Consider the following 19,294-nt stretch of genomic DNA (forward strand, 5'->3'; position numbering starts at 1 on the left):
TAATTGGTCTCTGTAAAATGCCCTTAGTATGTAAGGAGTGGATGAGAAAGGGGGATAACATGAAACCGGAGTGAACAATGAGATGAAAGGATTGATAGTCAGCGTGGACTCGGTGGGCCAAAGAGCTTGTTTCAATTTTATATCTGGTAAACTGTTGCTACATTGATCACAATGCTCTGTTCAACATAACAGAATGGGGCAATAGGGCTGAATGGCCTGTTTGACTTTGTCTGAGCTTGATTAAAGTCATTCCAGGAACACTAGGAGGAGAAGGCCTCTCATCTGCTTCCACATTTGACTTCATACTGGCCTGATCTCCATCATCTCCTCTGTCCCCTTAACCAGGTGCAAACACTGCCCATCTCTGCACAGAAATAATTTCTGGCAAACCACGCAATTGTCCCAGGGTTGACCAGACATATGCTGGTGTTGATTCAACATGGTTAACACCAGAGCCGTAGAGTTGCTGCCTTTACATCGCCAGATTCACCGGTTCGATCTTGACTACGGGTGCTGTCTGTACAGAGTTTGGACGCTCTCCCTGTGACCGCCTGGCTTTTCTCTGGGTGCTCCGGTTCCCTCCCACACTCCAGACGTAAAAGTTTGTAGGTAAATTGTCCCTTGTGTGTAGGATAGTGTTAAGTGTCCGGGGTGATAGTTGGTCGGCACCTATTCGACTTTTGTTTCCACACTATCTCTAAATTTGCTAACCCCTTCCCTCTCTACCTTGTGCCGGGGGTAGTAGGCCTAGCTAGTAGGTCTAGCCCGAAGCACCTCGTAATTTTCCTCCTGATTTGTTCATCCCAGGAAGCATTACCAATGCCCAGGGAAGGTTCCCTCCTGGGAGTTGTAGCAGAGTAGAATGTGCAGGGACTGGGAAGGGAAACCTGCCTAATGTTTGGAAGATGTGTCTAACCATTAAGCACCCTCTCTCTCTCTGCAGTGGCCATGCAGCGTACGGCTCTGCCGTGAACCTGATCGACAATAACACCGGTGTGGGAGCCACTTATTTCATGACTTACCACACGGTGCTGAAGACATCTGCAGACTTCATTGCTGCTGCAAAGGAGGCACGAATCATTGGCCAAAACATAACCCAGGCAATGGGGATCTCGGGGAAAGGCTATCGCGTCTTTCCGTACAGGTAACGGCACCCCTTCCTTCCACACATCAGCCTCCCATCCTGGGACTGAACCTGGAATCTGCTCATTTAGTATATGTAGAAGGAACTGCAGATGCTGGTTTACGAGGGACTAAAGAAAGAATGGAGTCTTTCCAGCTGTTATCAGGCAACTGAACTGTCCTCTCATCAGCTAGAGAACAGCTAGAGAACAGTCCTGACCTCTCACCTACCTCATTGGAGACCTTCCAACTATCTTTAATCATGTTAATCATGCTTCAATGTCATATCTTGCACTAAATATTTTATCCTTTATCTTGTTGACGGCTTTACATTGTTGACGGCTTGATTGTAATCATCAAATTTAAACATAAATTGCAACTTTCCCTTTTGATTTTGTCTGTGGTGACTGAAGATCGGTGGGTGAGGCAGCATCTCTGGAGAAAAGGAATAGGTGACGTTTTAAGTAGATGCTTTTTCAGAACCAAAAGAGATGCTGCCTGTCCCGCTGAGTTACTCCTGTATTTAGTGTCTACTATCTTTGATGTAAACCAGCATCTGCAGTTCCTTCCTACACATTGATTGTAATCATGTATAGTATTCTTGCTGATTGGATAGCATGCTACAATGTACTTTTAATTGTACCTCAATACATGTGACAATAATAAACTAAAGTAAACTGCCAACTATTTTTGTTCTGCAGTGTGTTCTACGTATTTTATGAGCAGTATTTCACAATTGTGAACGACACTATTTTCAACCTGTGCATGTCACTGGGAGCGGTGTTTATCGTGACGACGGTTCTGCTGGGCTACGAGGTCTGGTCTGCGGTGATGGTGTGCATCACCATAGCCATGATCATCACCAACATGTTTGGAGTGATGTGGCTCTGGAACATCAGTCTGAATGCTATATCGCTCGTCAATCTGGTCATGGTGAGTTGGCTATCTCCTTAACGACAGTTGTCCTCCAATGACAGAATCTGGAGTGCAGCAGCATCTATGGAGCGAAGGAAATGGGCAACGTTTTTCGGGCCGAAACCCTTGGGTTTCGGCCAGAAACGTTGCCTATTTCCTTCGCTCCATAGATGCTGCTGCAACCGCTGAGTTTCTCCAGCATTTTTGTGTACCTTCGATTTTCCAGCATCTGCAGTTCCTTCTTAAACACAAAACCTGGAGTACTCAGCGGGTCAGGCAGCTTCTCTGGAGAACAATGATGGGTGATGTTTTGGGTTGGGGCCGTTAAAAGCTGGAAGAGGTGCAGGACGAAGCCTGGCAAGTGATAGGTGGATAGTGGTGAGGGGGGTGTTTGGACAGGTGAATGGTTCAACTAAAGCCAGAGATGAAGACAAATGATGAGAAGGATAGAGGAGTGAATTGTGAAGCTAGAGGAAAGAATGTAGGTGGAAGTATTTTCTGAAAGGAATACCTGAAATTAGAAAATTCGGTCGTATCCAGCCTGTCTCTTGTAAGTTTCCCATTTGATTTGTGGTGTGACTGAAGATCGGTGCACAGTTGGATGGTATGGGTGGGGAGAATGTTCCTAGAAGAACAAACAGTAATTCATTTGATTCCCTTCCAGTGTTGTGGTATTTCGGTGGAGTTCTGTAGCCACATAGTGCGGGCATTCTCTGTCAGTACAAAGAAAACCAGAGTGGGCCGTGCAGAGGAAGCGCTGGCAAATATGGGCAGCTCGGTAAGTAATGGTAGCTTCAGACAGCTCACCTGGACCAAGGCTTACTGACTACATCAGTTAAGTGTTCAGAGGTGTACGCAACAGAAACTAGACCATTGGCATACCTTGTCCAGGGCATGTTGGGCTTGCTTAATTTGGTCCATAACTCTCAACCCTTCCTATTTTTATTTGTCCAAAAGTGTTTTAATCTTAATCTGTATCTGCTTTTATAGCTTCCCCTGGCAGCTCATTCCGGAAATAGACTAACGAGAGTGGAAAAAAGTTGCTCCTTGGATCGCTCTTAAACCTTTCTCCCCTCACCTTAAGTCTATGTCTTCTAGTTGTAGAATCCTCCACTTTAGGAATCAAAATGTGAGCATTTGTCTTTAACTATATTTCTTATGATTTTGTACACCTCTAAAATTGCCCCTCTGCCTCTTACGCTCCAGTGGGAAAATATCCCAGCCTCTCCCATAATTCGAGCCCAGGTAACATCCTGGTGAATCTCTTCTGCACCCTTTCCAACTTAATGACATCCTCCCTGTAGCTGGGTGATCGGAACTGTGTGCAATACTCAGTATGGTTTTACCAATGACTTGTATAGCTGCATCATGTCCCAACTTTTTACTCCAAGGAGGAGTTAGAACTTGTACTGATGTTGGTCTGAAAAATAACTGCCTTGTTAGTAGCTGCTTGTAGTGAGACTTGGGGTTGCTATTGGAGTTCATTTCTCTCTCCTCTACATCCAGGTATTCAGTGGCATCACGCTGACCAAGTTTGGTGGGATTGTGGTCCTGGCATTTGCCAAGTCTCAGATTTTCCAGATCTTCTACTTCAGGATGTATGTGGCAATTGTCCTCTTGGGTGCAGCTCACGGCCTGATCTTCCTTCCAGTTATGCTGAGTTATATTGGTAAGATCCGCTCGTCGGGAAACTGGAGACTTGTTTACCAGGACTGGGGCATTAAATGCACATTGGCTGAGTTACATTTCACCAGCCCTGGCCTGGCACTGCACCTTGTGAATGAGACTACACTTCACATGAGTAGCCTGACCAACATTTGAAGCACAATACAAAATGCAATATTCCATTTGTCTTCTACCTCTCGTTTCCCTTTCCCGACTCTCCATCTGAAAGGGTCTCGACCCAAAACGTTATTTCTTTTCTCTAGAGATGCTGCCTGTCCCACTGAGCTACTCCAGCTTTTTGTGTCTCCCTTTGATTTCAACCAGCATCTGTAGTTCCTCCCTAGCCTTTTGAATCGCAATGTGTTGCAGCACCTGGATATTACTTGTCCATTGAATTGAGTCGTACAGCAGGGACACGGGTTCTTCAGCCCATCTTGTCCATGCTTACCAAGATGCCCCTCTGAACATGTTCCCATTTGGCCCATATCCCTCTAAACCTTCTATCCATGTACCTGTCCAAGTCTTTAAAATGCTGACACAAGGAACTGCAGATGCTGGAGTAACTTGATTGATCAGGTAGCATCTCTGGAGAATATGGATAGGTGAAATGCTACCGAAACATTATCTATGTTCTCCAGAGAAGCTGCCTGACACTTACTCCAGCACGTTGTGTCATTTAAACATTGTTATTATACCTGCCTCAACTATCTCATCCAGCAGCTTGTTCCATATACCCATTACCCTGTCACCCACCACATTGTCTAATGTCAATAAATCACCTGTCAGTTCAATGAGGTCAGGACCAAACCTGGATCAGTGTGTGGAGTCTACACGTTCCCCATGCGAGTTTCTGCCAAGTCTTTTGGTTATGTCCCACATCCCAAGACTTGCTGCTTGGCAGATTAATTGCATTGTAAATTTGCTCCTAGTACAGGTGAGGGGTGAATGGTAGAAGCTGTAGGGAACGAGGGAGGGGGTAAATGTGTAGGGTGCAGATTCGTAGACAGTTCCACGTTCTTGGGATGGTATTTACAGGGCCTATTTCACTCTTCATTCTGAAGAAGAGTCCTGATCTGAAATGTCAGCTATGGATGTCCTCTAGAGATGCTGCCTGACCCACTGAGTTACTGAGGCCTTTTGGTGAAACCATCTGCAGTTCCTTGTCATGGTCTTGAACAAGAAGGCAGATAATTATCTGAATGGTGTCAGATTAGGAAAAGGGGTGGTGCAATGAGACCTGGGTGTCCTTGTACATCAATCACTGAAAGTAAGCATGCAGGTACAGCAAGCAATGAAGAAAGCAAATGGCATGTTGGCCTTCATAGCAAGAGGATTTGAATATAGGAGCAAGGAGGTCCTACTGCAGTTGTACAGGGCCCTAGTGAGACCACACCTGGAGTATTGTGTGCAGTTTTGCATCTCTTAATTTGAAGAAGGACATTCTTGCTATTGAGGGAGTGCAGCGTAGGTTCACCAGGTTAGTTCCAGGAATGGTAGGACTGACATATGACGAAGGAATGGGTCAACTGGGCTTGTATTTACTGGAATTTAGAAGGATGAGAGGGTATCTTATAGAAACATATAACATTCTTAAGGGATTGGACAGGCTAGATGCAGGTTGGGGGAGTCCAGAACCAGGGATCACGGTTTAAGAATAACGGTAGGCCATTTAGGACTGAGATGAGGAAAAACTTTTTCACCCAGAGTTCTAAATCTGTGGAATTCTCTGCCACAGAAGGAAGTAGAGGCCAATTCTCTGGATGTTTTCAAGAGATTTAGATTTAGCTCTTGGGACTAAAGGAATCAAGCGATATGGGGAACGGGATACTGATTTTGGATGATCATCTGTGATCATATTGAATGGCCTTCTGCACCTATTTTCTATGTAATTTTAGATTAGATATACAGCAAAGAAACTGTCCAAGTCTGTGCTCACCAGGATAGATAGATAGATAGATAGATAGATAGATAGATAGATACTTTATTAATGGTATAAATACTTTATTAATGGATCAACTAATCACTAGCATAATCCTACACACTAGGGACAATTTGCAGAAGCCAATTAACCTACACGCCTTTGGGATGTAGGCGGAAACTGGAGCACCTGGAGAAAACCCTCGTGATCGCAAGGAGAACCTGCAAACTCCTGTGTATACCTGTGTATTCAACACCGGTAATAAGCATTGAACCTAGGTCTCTGGTGCTGTGAGGCAGCAGCTCTACTGCTGTGCCACCCTGTCTTGTACAAGTGTTGATGCAATTGAATGTATAATTGGAAGAATTTGCCCAACAACTGACTTTAATTTATTTTGTCGTTTAGGTCCATCCGTAAACAAAGGAAAGCTTTCTGTTCTGCACAATCACTACAAGGGTACAGAGCGGGAGAGATTATTGCAGTAGGGTCCAAGCGGATGCTATGAAACAAGGACTGCTAATGATAACTTGCAGATCCCCTTGGAATCTGAGCTCTTTGCAGTTTAATGCAGAATGTCTTCCAAACTCAGGAAATTAGTCCGTTTGCTATTTCACAAATGACTATTTATTAATTCAAGGTAACTGTTTTACTGGTTTGTAACCTGACAGTTTAGCTGAAGTGGATCTGGTGAATTGCCAATTACAATGCAAGTGTTTCCAGTTGACAAGTTGTGCAAGGAATGATGCTGGAAAGTGGCACTAATGAATTTTAATATATGCCAATTGTATAGCTAATTTTTATGGTCTTTTTATTTAATAAAGTCAAACATTCACAAGTTCATTGCCTGGTCCCAAGTTCACACAGCCAGTGCTGTCAAAAGTGCTTCTTCTCCAAAAAGACTTTTAAAGTGGACGACGTGTTCTTCACAGTGCTCTCCTGAAATGTAGAGAAAAATCAGTGTTACAATGTTTATGCATTAGTTTCAGGGTTACATTTCTATAGACCATACAGCACACAATGTCTGTGGCAAATAGGATATCAATATACACTAATCTACTTTGCCTGCATGTGATCTGTATTCCATTCCCTGCATATCCACATGCCTGTCTAAAAGCCTTTCACATGCCCACTATTGTCTTGACCTTAAGGGCCTGTCCCACTTGCATGCGATTGTGTGCGTTTGGCGCGACCAAACGGAAGCGGAGTTCGTGCGTGACGTATTTGCGTCATGCTTACCAATCAGCTGGGCAGGAGGCGGGCCTACTGAATTTGGGCGTCGGGCGGTGATGTCATCACGCAACGCCACACCGGGCGGTGACGTCATCGCGGATCACCACGCGCTAGGCGTACGCCGTCAAGAGGCTGCGTACGACCGCAATGCACCTGTGTGCCGACAGGCCGTTGGTGCGCGAAGATTTCGGCCACTGCAAGAATTTTAGAGCCCTGCGCGATGTCACGACCAGCCACGCACAACTCAGCGCTTCTAAGTGGGACCAGCCCCGCGCGGCCATACGGTGCCCGTACGCCTCAAGTGACCACGAGGTAGTGTAATTTGCAAGCCAAGGTCGCGTAAGTGGGACAGGCCTTTTAGACTTTACAGATAAAGCACAGAAACAGGCCCTTTGGCCCGAGTCTGGGCTGACCAGCAATCACCCTGTACACTAGCACTATCCCAACACACTAGGGACAATTTTTTAACCAAAGCCAATTAACCTACAAAGCTGTACATCTTTGGAGTGTGGGAGGAAACCAGAGCACCTGGAGAAAAGCCACACTGTCACAGGGAGAACATATAAACTCTTGGACAGACAGCACCCATAGTCAGAATTGAAACTGGGACTGGCGCTGTAAGGCAGCAACTCTACAACAGTACCAATGTGCTACCCCAAGTTGTGTTTTCAAAAAAATAAAATGCTTGCCATGCTCTAAAAAGACAAAATGCTAGAGCATCACTGGAGAAAATGGATGGGTGATGTTTCAGGGTGAGACACTTCTTCACACTTGCTCTGCACATCTTCATTAAGCTTACCCTGCTGACTAAAGCTATGTCCTCTAGTCCTTGACATTCCCACACTGGGAAAAAGATTCAGTCTACCCTATCCATGCCTCTCAGTTTATATATCAGGTCTCCTTTCAACTTTCCAAATAACAATTGTGAGGATTAACAGAATAGTGCCTGTTAAGCTCAGGGGAACAATTTTAAGGAAAAACCATTTAGAATAGTGCCTGTTTTCATGTTCTGTTAGAGGCTTTAAAAAAAAAAGAAATGCTACCAAGGTTACAGGGGGAAATGCCACCAATGCTGTCTCTGCAAAATCTTCCACTTTACTAGAAGGATGAGCAAATTCCAAGTTAAAACAGTGCTGGAGGAACCTGTTCAGGCAGCATCTGGGGAAGGAATGGACAGATGACATTTTGGGTTGTGGCCCTTCAGAATGATTGGAATCTATACTGCCCAACCTGTCCCACTTTGATCAATGATTTATTGGCTTTTCTCTCTGAAATAGTTCAGTCAAATGTCTTCCTGCTCTGCAGTTCCCAATTCCTGAATTCTCCTACCATCCCATTCACCCACTGACCAGAACCTTGTACACCACTTATCCCTGTCGTCATCCCAGTTTTGCCATCAAATTCCCCTCTGCCTTTTTCCCCTTCAGATAAACTTGTTTCTTCCTTCAGTCTTCAACCAAAACATTTTGTTTCTCTTCCCACACGACCTGAGAGCACTTCCAGTATTTGTGAGTTGTAGATTTCCAGCAGCTGCAGTTTTTATTCTCTCCTGAGATGAATGTTGTTTATTAGATTGAATGTCCAGAGGCTGGAAAGATGTGCTTAGTTGCATTGAAATATAACGGCCCTATTCTCTTCTAGAGCTGCTGCCCTACAGCCACACAGTAGAGGAAATTTAGATGGTATTTAACCTCAAAATAGTGCAGCACAGGAACAGACTCTGGGCCGCAATGTGCCAGACATCATGCTCTATCATTGGTTCAGTTCTGGGGCAGAGATGACTTGTATCAGGGGCGGGTGGCACCTAAACTAGAGGGGAACCAATATCCTAGGGACATATTTTCTAGTGCTACACAGGTAGGTTTAAACAAGGTTGGCAGAGGGACAGAATCCAAAGCATTAATGAGGCTGCAGGGTGAACATTGAGCATGTTGTCATTGACAAGAGGTGCAGCCTAACAAGATGTGTGGCCGATGGTGTAGATTGAAGAGCCTGTTCATTAGACTAGATACAGCGTGGAAACAGGCCCACCGAGTTCGCACCGACCAACAATCGCCCCGTACACTAGCACTATCCTATACACAAGGGACAATTAACATTTTTTTACCGGTCAATTAACCCACAACCCTGCACATCTTTGGAATGTGGGAGGAAACTGGAGCACCTGGAGAAAACCCACACAGTCACAGAGAACATATAACTTCCATACAGGGAGCACCTGCGGTCAGTACCACACCTGCTAAGGCAGCAGCTCTACCACTGTAGGAAGGAACTGCAGACGCTGGTTTACACTGAACTAAACACACAATGTTGGAGTAACTCAGCAGGTCAGGTAGCATCTCAAGAAAAGGAATAGGTGAAGTTTCAGGTTGAGACCCTTCTTCCAACTCAGACACTTCTTCGGACTGCTCGACCACTATGCTGCCTACTGTTCTGTTTTTGTATGAATCTACTAATACTCTGTAATGAGTTGCTGTGCTGGTCAGGCCACACGTGGTCAATGCTCACCTGGGGTGAAGTGTGAGCTTCCTCGTAGCCTTTGATTCCTCTGCTCAAAGAAGCGGAAGGTAGTGTAGAAGAGCAGCGTGTCTCCCGTCTGCTTCGCCGCATCCAAGAACTTGCGGGCGGAGATGTTGTCATGGCTACCGACGCTGCGGATGAAGCGGAGAGCCCCCAGGACCTGGTGCTTGGACAGCAACACTTCCACGATCTCGTCATTGGCTGTAGACAGCCGCTGTAAGCACCAACAGAGCTTGTCAATGACCAGCCGGGTAGACAGGGCTGGGCTGTTCCCTCTGCTCCGCTGACTTCAACAGGAAAGTATCTTGACTGGTACGGCAATTCGAATTAGAGCAACGCAAGAGGCTGCAAAGTGGTGGACTCAGCCCTCCCACCATTGAAAGCATCAACAAGAAAGCGGCATCTATCAAGGATCCCCACCATCTGGGCCATGCCCTCTTTTCACTGCTACCATCGGGTAGAAGGCTGAAGTCCCACACCACTAGGTTCAGGAACAGCCACTTTCCTACAACTATCAGGTTCTTGAACTGACCTGCACAACCCTAATCCTACCCCGGCAATGGAACACTACGGATCACCTCTCGTACTACCGTGGATCTGTTTATTCTTCTAATTATGTTTTTTTACTAATTTCTTGGTTTTTTTGCAGTCTTTTCAAAATGTTATGTATAATTTATTTTTTGTGTGATGCTGTTGCAAGCAAGACTTTGTCAGAGAGTGATACAGTGTGGAAACAGGCCCTTCAGCCCAGCTTGCCCACACTGGCCAACATGTCCCAGCTACACTAGCCCCACCTGCCTGCACTTAGTCCATATCCCTCCAAATCTGTGCTATCAATGCACCTGTCCAACTGTTTCTTAAACATCGGGATAGTCCCAGCCTCAACTACCTCTTCTGGCAGCTTGTCCATTCACCCACCATACTGAAAAAGTTACCCCTCAGATTTCTGTTAAATATTTTCCCCTTCACCTTGAATCTAAAATCACGGGTCCTCGATTCCCCGACTCTAGGCAAGTACCCGATCTATTCCTCTCATGATCTTATACACCTCTATAAGATCACCCCTCATCCTTCTGTGCTCAAAGGAATAGAGACCCAGCCTACTCAACCTCCTCTCCCTATAGCTCACACCCTCTAGTCCTGGCAACATCCTCGTAAATCTTCTCTGAACCCTTTCAAGCTTGACAATATCTTTCCTATAACATGGCGCCCTGAACTGAACACAATACTCTAAAAGCGGTCTCACCAACATCTTAAACAACTGCACATGACCTCCCAACTTCTATACTCAATACTCTGATTGATGAATAAGGGGCAGGCCATTTAAAAAGGAGATGAGGAAACACTTTTTCACACAGAGTTGTGAGTGTGGAATTCTCTTCTTCAGAGGGCGGTGGAGGCCGGTTCTCTGGATACTTTCAAGAGAGTGCTAGATAGGGCTCTTAAAGATAGCAGAGTCAGGGGTTATGGGGAGAAGACGGGAACAGGGTACTGATTGGGGATGATCAGCCATGATCACATTGAATGGTGGTGCTGGCTCAAAGGGCCGAATGGCCTACTCTTGCACCTATTGTCTATTGAAGGCCAATTTGCCAAAAACCTTTTTTGACCACCTTATCTACCTGCGACTCGATCTTAAAGGAACCATGCAACTGCACTCCTAGATCCCTCTGCTCCACAACACTCCCCAGAGGCCCTTGTTAGACGTTCCAAAATGCAACACCTCACACTTCTCTGTATTAAATTCCATCAACCATTCCTCAGCGCACCTGGCCAATTGATCCAAATCCTGCTGCAATCTTTCACCACCATCTTCATTATCTGAAAAACCACCCACTTTTGTATCATTTGCAAACTTACTAATCTTGCCCCGTATGTTCTAATCCAAATCATTGATGTAGATGACAAACAGTAACGGGCCCAGCACTGAACCCTGAGGCACACCACTAGTCACAGGCCTCCAGTCCCAGAAGCAACCTTCCAGCATCACCCTCTGCTTCCTTCCATGAAGCCAATTTGCTATCCATTCAGCTATCTCTCCTTGGATCCCATGCGATGTAACCTTCGAGAGCAGCCTACGTTGCGGAACCTTGTTGAATGCCTTACTGAAATCCATGTATAAAACATCTACAGCTCTGCCCTCATCAACCTTTTTGATCACATCTTCAAAAAAATTAATCAGATTTGTGAGACACGACCTCCCACCTACAAAACCATGCTGACTATCCCTAATCAGCCCTTGCTCGTCCAACCTATCCCTCAGAATATTCTCTAGTAACTTTCCAACTACAGCTGTTAAGGTCACTGGCCTATAGTTCCAAGCATTTTCCCTGTAGCTCGTCTTGAAAAGAGGCACAACATTTGCCACCTTCCAGTCCTCCAACACCCCTCCTGTATTCAAGGATGACTCGTAAATTTCAACCAGGGCTCCTGCAATTTCCTCTCTGATTTCCCAATGTCCTTGGATATATCTGATCAGGCCCTGGAGATTTGTCTACCTTCATACATGATAGTATCTTTAGTACTTCGACTGTAACACAGACAGATCTCAAGATGCTTCCACTGACTGCCCCAAGTTCCTCTGTCTTACTCTCTCCTCGGTAAATAGAGAAGAGAAATACTCATTGAGGACCTTGCCCATCTCCGGTGGCACCACACGGAGGTGACCGCTTTGATTCCTGAGAGGTCCCACTGTCTCTGTAGTTACCCTTTTCCCCCTTATGTATTTATAAAATCTTTTGGGATTGTCCTTAATGCCAGAGTTATCTCCTTGCCCCTTTTTGCCTTTCTGATCTCCTTTTTCAGTTTACTCCTTAGTTCCCGAAACTCCTCCACGGATACACCCGATCCCAGCTGCCTATATATCTGTCCCGTGCATCCTTCTTGTTTTTGACCCATGCCTCAATTTCCCTCGTCAGCCAAGTTTCCTTACGTTTGCCTGCTTGGCCCTTCACTCTAACGGGGACGTACATATCCTGAGCTTCCATTGTACCTGTAGCTCACTGCACTGTACTTGTACAGATGATAACGTACTTCATAATATTGCCTGGAAAAGAGACCCCTCCTCGGCAGTCCTCAGAAATGCTTTGTTGGAGGTAGAGGTTAATGTCCGAGTTTTGGGTAAGTAAGGCTCGAGGAGAATGCTGTCGAACAATGGACTTACCTTCAGCATGTCCAGAGACAACTGATGAGCGGGTGGATAGGTACTCTCCAGTGACAGCAGCAGGCAGGCCTGAAAGATAGATCATGGATGAGGTACAGAGAGAGTCATGGAGTCACCCAACATGGAAACATGATGTGTTAAGGATAGTCAGCATAGCTACAGAATATAGAACAGTACAGTAGAATTACAGGTCCAATGTGTGAGGCCCACCTGATACCAAGACTATTACCTGCCTGCACATAATCCATCTCCCTCCATTCCTTCTGAATTGTGTAGTCGGCAAGGCAGTACTCTGCATATCGCCAAATTTTACATTTTTATCAAGCCAATTAACCTGTACATCTTTGGAGTGTGGGAGGAAACCGAAGATCTCGGAGAAAACCCACGCCGATCACGGGGAGAACGTACAAACTCCATACAGACAGCACCATTAGTCGGGATCGAACCCGGATCTCTGCTGCTGCATTTTGCTGTAAGGCAGCAACTCTACCGCTGCGCCACCGTGACTATCCAAGTCCATAGCCCAAAGTCTCTTAAATACCACTATCATATCTGCCTCAACCACCAACCCTGGCAGTGTATTCCAGTCACTCTCTGTTTGAAGAAAACCTCTCCTTTAAACTTGCTTCACACATTTCCTTTAAACACTGCCCCCTCACATTATCTCGTACTTGATTTTTTTTTCATCCTGTGGGGAATAAAATCTGACTGCTCACCCTATCTATGCCATAGTTGTTTTTACTTCCATCAGGCCTCCCCACAACCTCTGGTATTCCAGAGAAAATAATCCAAGTCTGTCCAACCCTGTCGCTAACACTCCATAATCCAGACATCATCCTAGTAATCCAGTGACATCCTAGTAAACCTCGGCACCCTTTCCAAAGCAGCCTCCACATCCTTCCTGCTGTGAGGCTACCAGAACTGCACGCAATACAGAGACTGACCAAAGTTCTGGACTGTTATAATCAATGCCCCAACCTATGAAAGCAAGCATACCATGTCTTCTTTGCCACTATTTCTACTTGGAGTTGCCACTTTAAGGGAGTTATAGATTATCTGTCTGTGTGTGGGAAATCTTGTGTCACAAATCTGCTGATGATTTGAAGATGTCACCAAGATTTGAGGAGGCCAAGGCAGTGGACATTATCTACGTGGACTTTTAGCAAGGCTATTGACAAGGTATTGCATGGTATGCTAGCCCTGAAGGTTAGATCACATGGGATCGAGGATGAGCTTGCCAAGTGGATTCAAAATTAGCTTGGAGGAAGGTGAGAGTGAAGGATTGTTTAGTTTAGAGCCCAATGAGTCTGCACTGACCATTAATCACCTGTTCACACACTAGTTCTGTGTTATTCTAGTTTAGCATCCTACACACTAGGGGGAATTTACAGAAGCCAACTAATCTACAAACCTGCACATCTTTGGGATATGGGAGGAAACTGGAGCACCCGGAGAAACTGGCGATCTGACTGTTGGAGAGGAAAGAGGCAGGGAGGATTGACACACTTCCTCTTGTCATTCAGTGTGGTCCCACACATTGCTACTTATTTTTCTTAATTCTTTTGCTTTCATGACCTTCTTAGTAAATACTGATGAGCGTCTAAAAATACTTCAGAATCAATATGCTTATATATTTTTTTGATCAGAATTATTTTAAAGAATTCTCATGCCTTCCTATAAAAATCTTGCAAGCAAACAGCTGATAGTGAATTTAATTTAGTTTAGAGATACAGCACGGAAACAGGCCCTTTGGCCCACTGAGTCCGTGCCGCCCAGCAATCCCTATACAACTTGCACTACCCAACATACACTCGCGACAAATTACAAATTATTAACGTACAAGCCTATGAACCTACAAACCTGCACGTCTTTGGAGTGTGGGAGGAAACCGGAGCACCCGGAGAAAACCCACGCGGTCACAGGGGGAATGTGCAATCTCCGTGCAGACGGTACCTGTAGTCAGGATTGAATCTGGGTCTCTGGCGCTGTGAAGTAGCAACTCTACCGCTGTGCCACCGATAACAATAATAAACCAATGATGAATTCTGCAGAGGGATAACTCACCAGTGGTTTGGAGTCACTGAGTACATGATACTGGAGGAATTGGTGCAGCATGTAGAACATGCTGTGCTGGACAAGGGTTTTGATGACCAACTCATACAGGTAATGCTGCAATGAAAACATAGTTTTTAAGACAAAATCACAGCATCAACAACATCTGGATTTGCATTGAAGTAAAGGGAGTGGTTACCTGGACTGTGATCTGGAACTGATTGAGAGAGCGGATGTATTCCATCAGAACGGCACTGATAAACTTGTGTGGGAGATCCTGCTGCAATTCACAAGGTTAAACAGTGTCAGAACACAAGTAACTGTGCACACCAAGGGAGGCACGGTGGTGCAGCGGGTAGAGCTGCCGCCTCAGTGCCGGAGGCCTGGGTTCAATCCTGACTATGGGTGCTGTCTGTACGGAGTTTGGACGTTCTCCGCATGTGACCATGTGGGTTTTCTCCGGGTGCTCCGGTTTCTTTCCACATTCCAAAGACGTAGGTTAATTGGCTTCAGTATAATCTAAATTGCGTGCAGGATAGTGTTAGTGTACGGAGTGATCAATGGTCGGCGCGGACTCGGTGGACCGAAGGCCCTGTTTCCGCGCTGCATCTTAAAATGACACTAAACTAATGCGACAAAACCATGAATGCATTGCTAATCTGCTGTACATAACCAGTAAGTCTGCCCGCGTGAAACTTGCCCACATTCTCACCAGCAACAACCCCAGCATCACAATCTGAACACACTGACGCCTGGAGTGGGTTTTATGAAACTGAGCAAGGTAATCAAGGCAAGGAACTGCAGGTGCTGGAATTGAGCAAAACACAAAGTGCGAGAGGACCTCAGCAGACCAGGCAGCATCTGTGGAGAGAATGGACAGACAATGTTTTGGGTCAGAACCCTTCTTCAGATTTCAGAGTAAAGAGAACAGTAGTTTTCCAAATCCACGATGTGTGTTCATAGGCACAATGCTAATATAACAAATTCATTCACCATAACAACATTTAACAGACACTGGGACAGGTACATGGATAGGGAAGATTTAGAGAGATATATATGGGCCAAACCTGGGTAGGAGCCACAGGAGATGGGCAAGGTCCTCAATTAGTATTTCTCTTCTGTATTTACCAAATCTTGAATGGCATAGACAGGTTGGGCCGAAGGGCCTGTTTCGGTGCTGAATGACTGCACACATTCAGGAGATGCTGTTCACTCAAGCTGACCTGTGACTGTACTTACTAACAGACTCCAGTGGAGGAGTCTGTCCATGGTTAGAGATCCCGCATCACATGCAGGAACATATACATTTTTACTGGCATGATAATAATCAGTGCTCAACCACCTCCAGCTCCCAAATGTAACTTTACGTGTGAGTTATTCCCTGAGGCATTCTCCACATTGCAGAGAATCCCTGCATCACCAATCCAGTGCTGCCACCAGGACAACCGGCCTTTAAGAGTCATAGTCATACAGCGTGGAAACAGACCCTGCGACCCACCTTGCCTACACCGATATGCTCCATCTACACTTGTCCCACCTACCTGCGTTTGGCCTATATCCCTCCAAACTTGTCCTATCCATGTAGCTGTTTAATTGTTTCTTAAACGTTGCAATAGTACCTGCCTCAATAACCTCCTCTGGCAGCTTGTTCCATACTCCCACCATCCTCGGTGTGAAATGGTCACCCCTCAGATTCCTATTAAATCTGTCCCTCCTCACCTATATCCTCTAGTTCTGAATTCACCTACTCTGGGCAGCAGCCTTTGTGTGTGTGTACCCGATATAGCAGGAACGGGGTACTGCTGCGCAGCTGACAGACGTCTGGACTGACATCTTCAACCTGTCACTTGCCCAAGCAGTTGTCCCCACGTGCCTTAAAACCACCTCCATCGTGCCAGTGCCAAAACACTCCACTGCGGCAAGCCTCAACGACTTCCGCCCAGTTGCACTTACCCCCATCATCACCAAGTGCTTCGAGAGGCTGGTCCTGGCACACCTCAAAAGCTGCCTACCCCCCACACTGGATCCCTATCAGTTTGCCTACCGCAAGAACAGGAGTACGGAGGATGCCATCTCAACGGCACTTCACTCCACCCTCTCCCACCTCGACAACAGAGACACTTACGTAAGAATGCTGTTCATCGATTACAGCTCAGCATTCAACACCATTATACCATCAAAACTGATCACCAAACTCGGTAACCTGGGCATCGACCCCTCCCTCTGCAACTGGATACTGGACTTTCTAACCAACAGACCCGTCTGTTAGGTTAGACAAGCACAACCCTTCAACCCTCACCCTGAACACCGGCGTTCCACAGGGCTGTGTGCTGAGCCCCCTCCTCTACTCCCTCTTCACCTATGACTGCACACCTGTACATGGTACTAACACCATCATCAAGTATGCAGATGATACAACGGTGATTGGCCTCATCAGCAACAACGATGAGTCGGCCTACAGGGAGGAGGTCCAGCACTTAGCAGCATGGTGCGCTGACAACAACCTGGTCCTTAACTCCAAGAAGACCAAGGAGCTCATTGTAGACTTCAGGAAGTCCAGGGGCGGCACGCACACCCTCATCCACATTAACGGGGCGGAGGTGGAACGTGTTTCTAGCTTCAGTATCCTGGGAGTCAACATCTCCGATGACCTCTCTTGGACCCACAATACCTCAACTCTGATCAAGAAGACTCACCAGCGTCTCTTCTTCCTGAGGAGACTGAAGAAGGTCCATCTGTCTCCTCAGATCCTGGTGAACTTCTACCGCTGCACCATCGAGAGCATCCTTACCAACTGCATCACAGTATGGTATGGCAACTGCTCTGTCTCCGACCGGAAGGCATTGCAGAGGGTGGTGAAAATTGCCCAACGCATCACCGGTTCCTCGCTCCCCTCCATTGAGTCTGTCCAAAGCAAGCGTTGTCTGCGGAGGGCGCTCAGCATCGCCAAGGACTGCTCTCACCCCAACCATGGACTGTTTACCCTCCTACCATCCGGGAGGCGCTACAGGTCTCTCCGTTGCCGGACCAGCAGGTCCAGAAACAGCTTCTTCCCGGCGGCTGTCACTCTACTCAACAACGTACCTCGGTGACTGCCAATCACCCCACCCCCCGGACACTTATTATTATTTATTCAAATCATTTGCTATGTCGCTCTTCCAGGGAGATGCTAAATGCATTTCGTTGTCTCTGTACTGTACACTGACAATGACAATTAAAATTGAATCTGAATCGGAATCTGATTTTGGATGATCAGCCATGATCATATTGAATGGCTCGAAGAGCCGTGGCCTACTCCTGCACCTATTTTCTATGTTTCCAAGGCTAAGAATATTTGAAAGCTACAAGATGGGGCTGGGAATATATGTCTCAGAAAACATTTACTCAATTGTTGCACTCTTTTACTTATGGGTGATTGTGCTTGTGAATAGCATGGTTTTGTTGGGTTGTATGCAAAAAGCATCTTACTGTAAAAAGATACAAGTTGTAGGAATAACTCAGCGAGTCAGGCAGCATCCCTGGAGAACATGGATAGGTGATGCTTCAGATTAAGACCCTTATGCTTAGTTTAGAGATACAGCGCAGAAACAGGCCCTTAGGCCTACCGAGTCCACGCCGACCAGCGATCCCCATACACTAACACAATCCTACACACTAAGGATAATTTAGGATTTTTACTGAAACCAATTTGCCTACAAACCTGCATGTCTTTGTAGAGTGGGAGCACCAGGGGTAAAAGCATGCGGTCACGGGGAGAACGTACAAACTCTGTACACACAGCATCTGTAGTCAGGATCAAGCCCGGGTCTCTGGCACTGTAAGGGTGCAACTTTACCGCTGCGCCACCTTCTTTGGACGTGAAATGCCAGAAGCCCTCAACACATATAAACAGCCGCAATGTGGAGCTCCTTCCTAGGGCCGGTGGACGGATGGGATTCAGGAGCAGAGCTGACGGGCCAAGTGGCCTTGTGTGCCATAAATCTCCTGTGAATTTCTTTCCGTGAGCAGAGGTCGACATTAGTTTAGGATTGACTCCTTCACAAAGCACCCACAGTGCAGAGGAAACAACCAGAGCAGAGCCTTTAGTTTTACTTTAGAGGTACAGCATGGACACTGGCCCTTCGGCCCACCAAGTCCATGTTCACCATCAATTATCCGTTCACAGGAGTTAAGTCCAGGCCTGTGTCGTACTGGCTGTCATTTCCCCGCACTCCCCCGTGCCAGCACCATACCTGATATCCTCTCTTCCTCCTGCACATCATCTCTTTCTATACCTGCCTTAAAATAGTCGGCTCCCCACACCCCGGAAGAACAGAGTTCTGAAGCCCCAAGATCCTTAAAGAAATCTTCTTCACACAAGTCACCAAGTGCTGGAATAACTAAGCGGCTCAGGCACCATCTCTGGAAAACATGGATGGGACCATTCTTCAGACCTGAAGATCAGTGTGCCGAAAGCCTTCACCACCCCATCTAGCCGGGACCCCACTTTGTCAACTTGGTCAGCCTGGACAAGGTGGGCCGAAGGGCCTGTTTTTCCGTGCTGCACTGCTCTCTGACTCTCATCCTGCTTTTCCCTTTGCATTACACACGCATTCTGCTCCCTCTGATTTTACCTGCTATTCCCTTTTCCATAATCAATTCCATAATCCCCACTTTCATTAAGGGAGAGACAAGGAACTACAGATGCTTGAATCTTGAGCAAAACACAA

The 19,294-nt window shown here is 46.3% G+C and overlaps 2 protein-coding genes across 2 annotated transcripts in view; one reads left to right on the forward strand and one right to left on the reverse strand.

Moving 5' to 3' along the window:
• LOC116972149 (NPC intracellular cholesterol transporter 1-like) overlaps positions 1 to 6,455 on the forward strand; it is a 36,994-nt gene extending 30,539 nt beyond the window's left edge. The window contains exons 21-25 of the mRNA XM_033019534.1: positions 944 to 1,144; positions 1,824 to 2,055; positions 2,702 to 2,815; positions 3,544 to 3,706; positions 6,026 to 6,455. Of these exons, the coding sequence (XP_032875425.1) occupies positions 944 to 1,144; positions 1,824 to 2,055; positions 2,702 to 2,815; positions 3,544 to 3,706; positions 6,026 to 6,105 (790 nt within the window). The 3' untranslated portion in view covers positions 6,106 to 6,455. The remainder of the gene's footprint in view (positions 1 to 943; positions 1,145 to 1,823; positions 2,056 to 2,701; positions 2,816 to 3,543; positions 3,707 to 6,025) is intronic.
• Positions 6,406 to 19,294, reverse strand: part of rmc1 (regulator of MON1-CCZ1) — a 41,623-nt gene continuing 28,734 nt past the window's right edge. The window contains exons 16-20 of the mRNA XM_033019535.1: positions 14,785 to 14,865; positions 14,598 to 14,702; positions 12,534 to 12,602; positions 9,359 to 9,584; positions 6,406 to 6,556 (exon numbers count right to left, since the gene is read on the reverse strand). Coding sequence (XP_032875426.1) covers positions 6,477 to 6,556; positions 9,359 to 9,584; positions 12,534 to 12,602; positions 14,598 to 14,702; positions 14,785 to 14,865 — 561 coding nt within the window. The 3' untranslated portion in view covers positions 6,406 to 6,476. The remainder of the gene's footprint in view (positions 6,557 to 9,358; positions 9,585 to 12,533; positions 12,603 to 14,597; positions 14,703 to 14,784; positions 14,866 to 19,294) is intronic.

Source organism: Amblyraja radiata, chromosome 4 (assembly GCF_010909765.2).
Source record: "Amblyraja radiata isolate CabotCenter1 chromosome 4, sAmbRad1.1.pri, whole genome shotgun sequence".
Lineage (NCBI taxonomy): Eukaryota > Metazoa > Chordata > Chondrichthyes > Rajiformes > Rajidae > Amblyraja > Amblyraja radiata.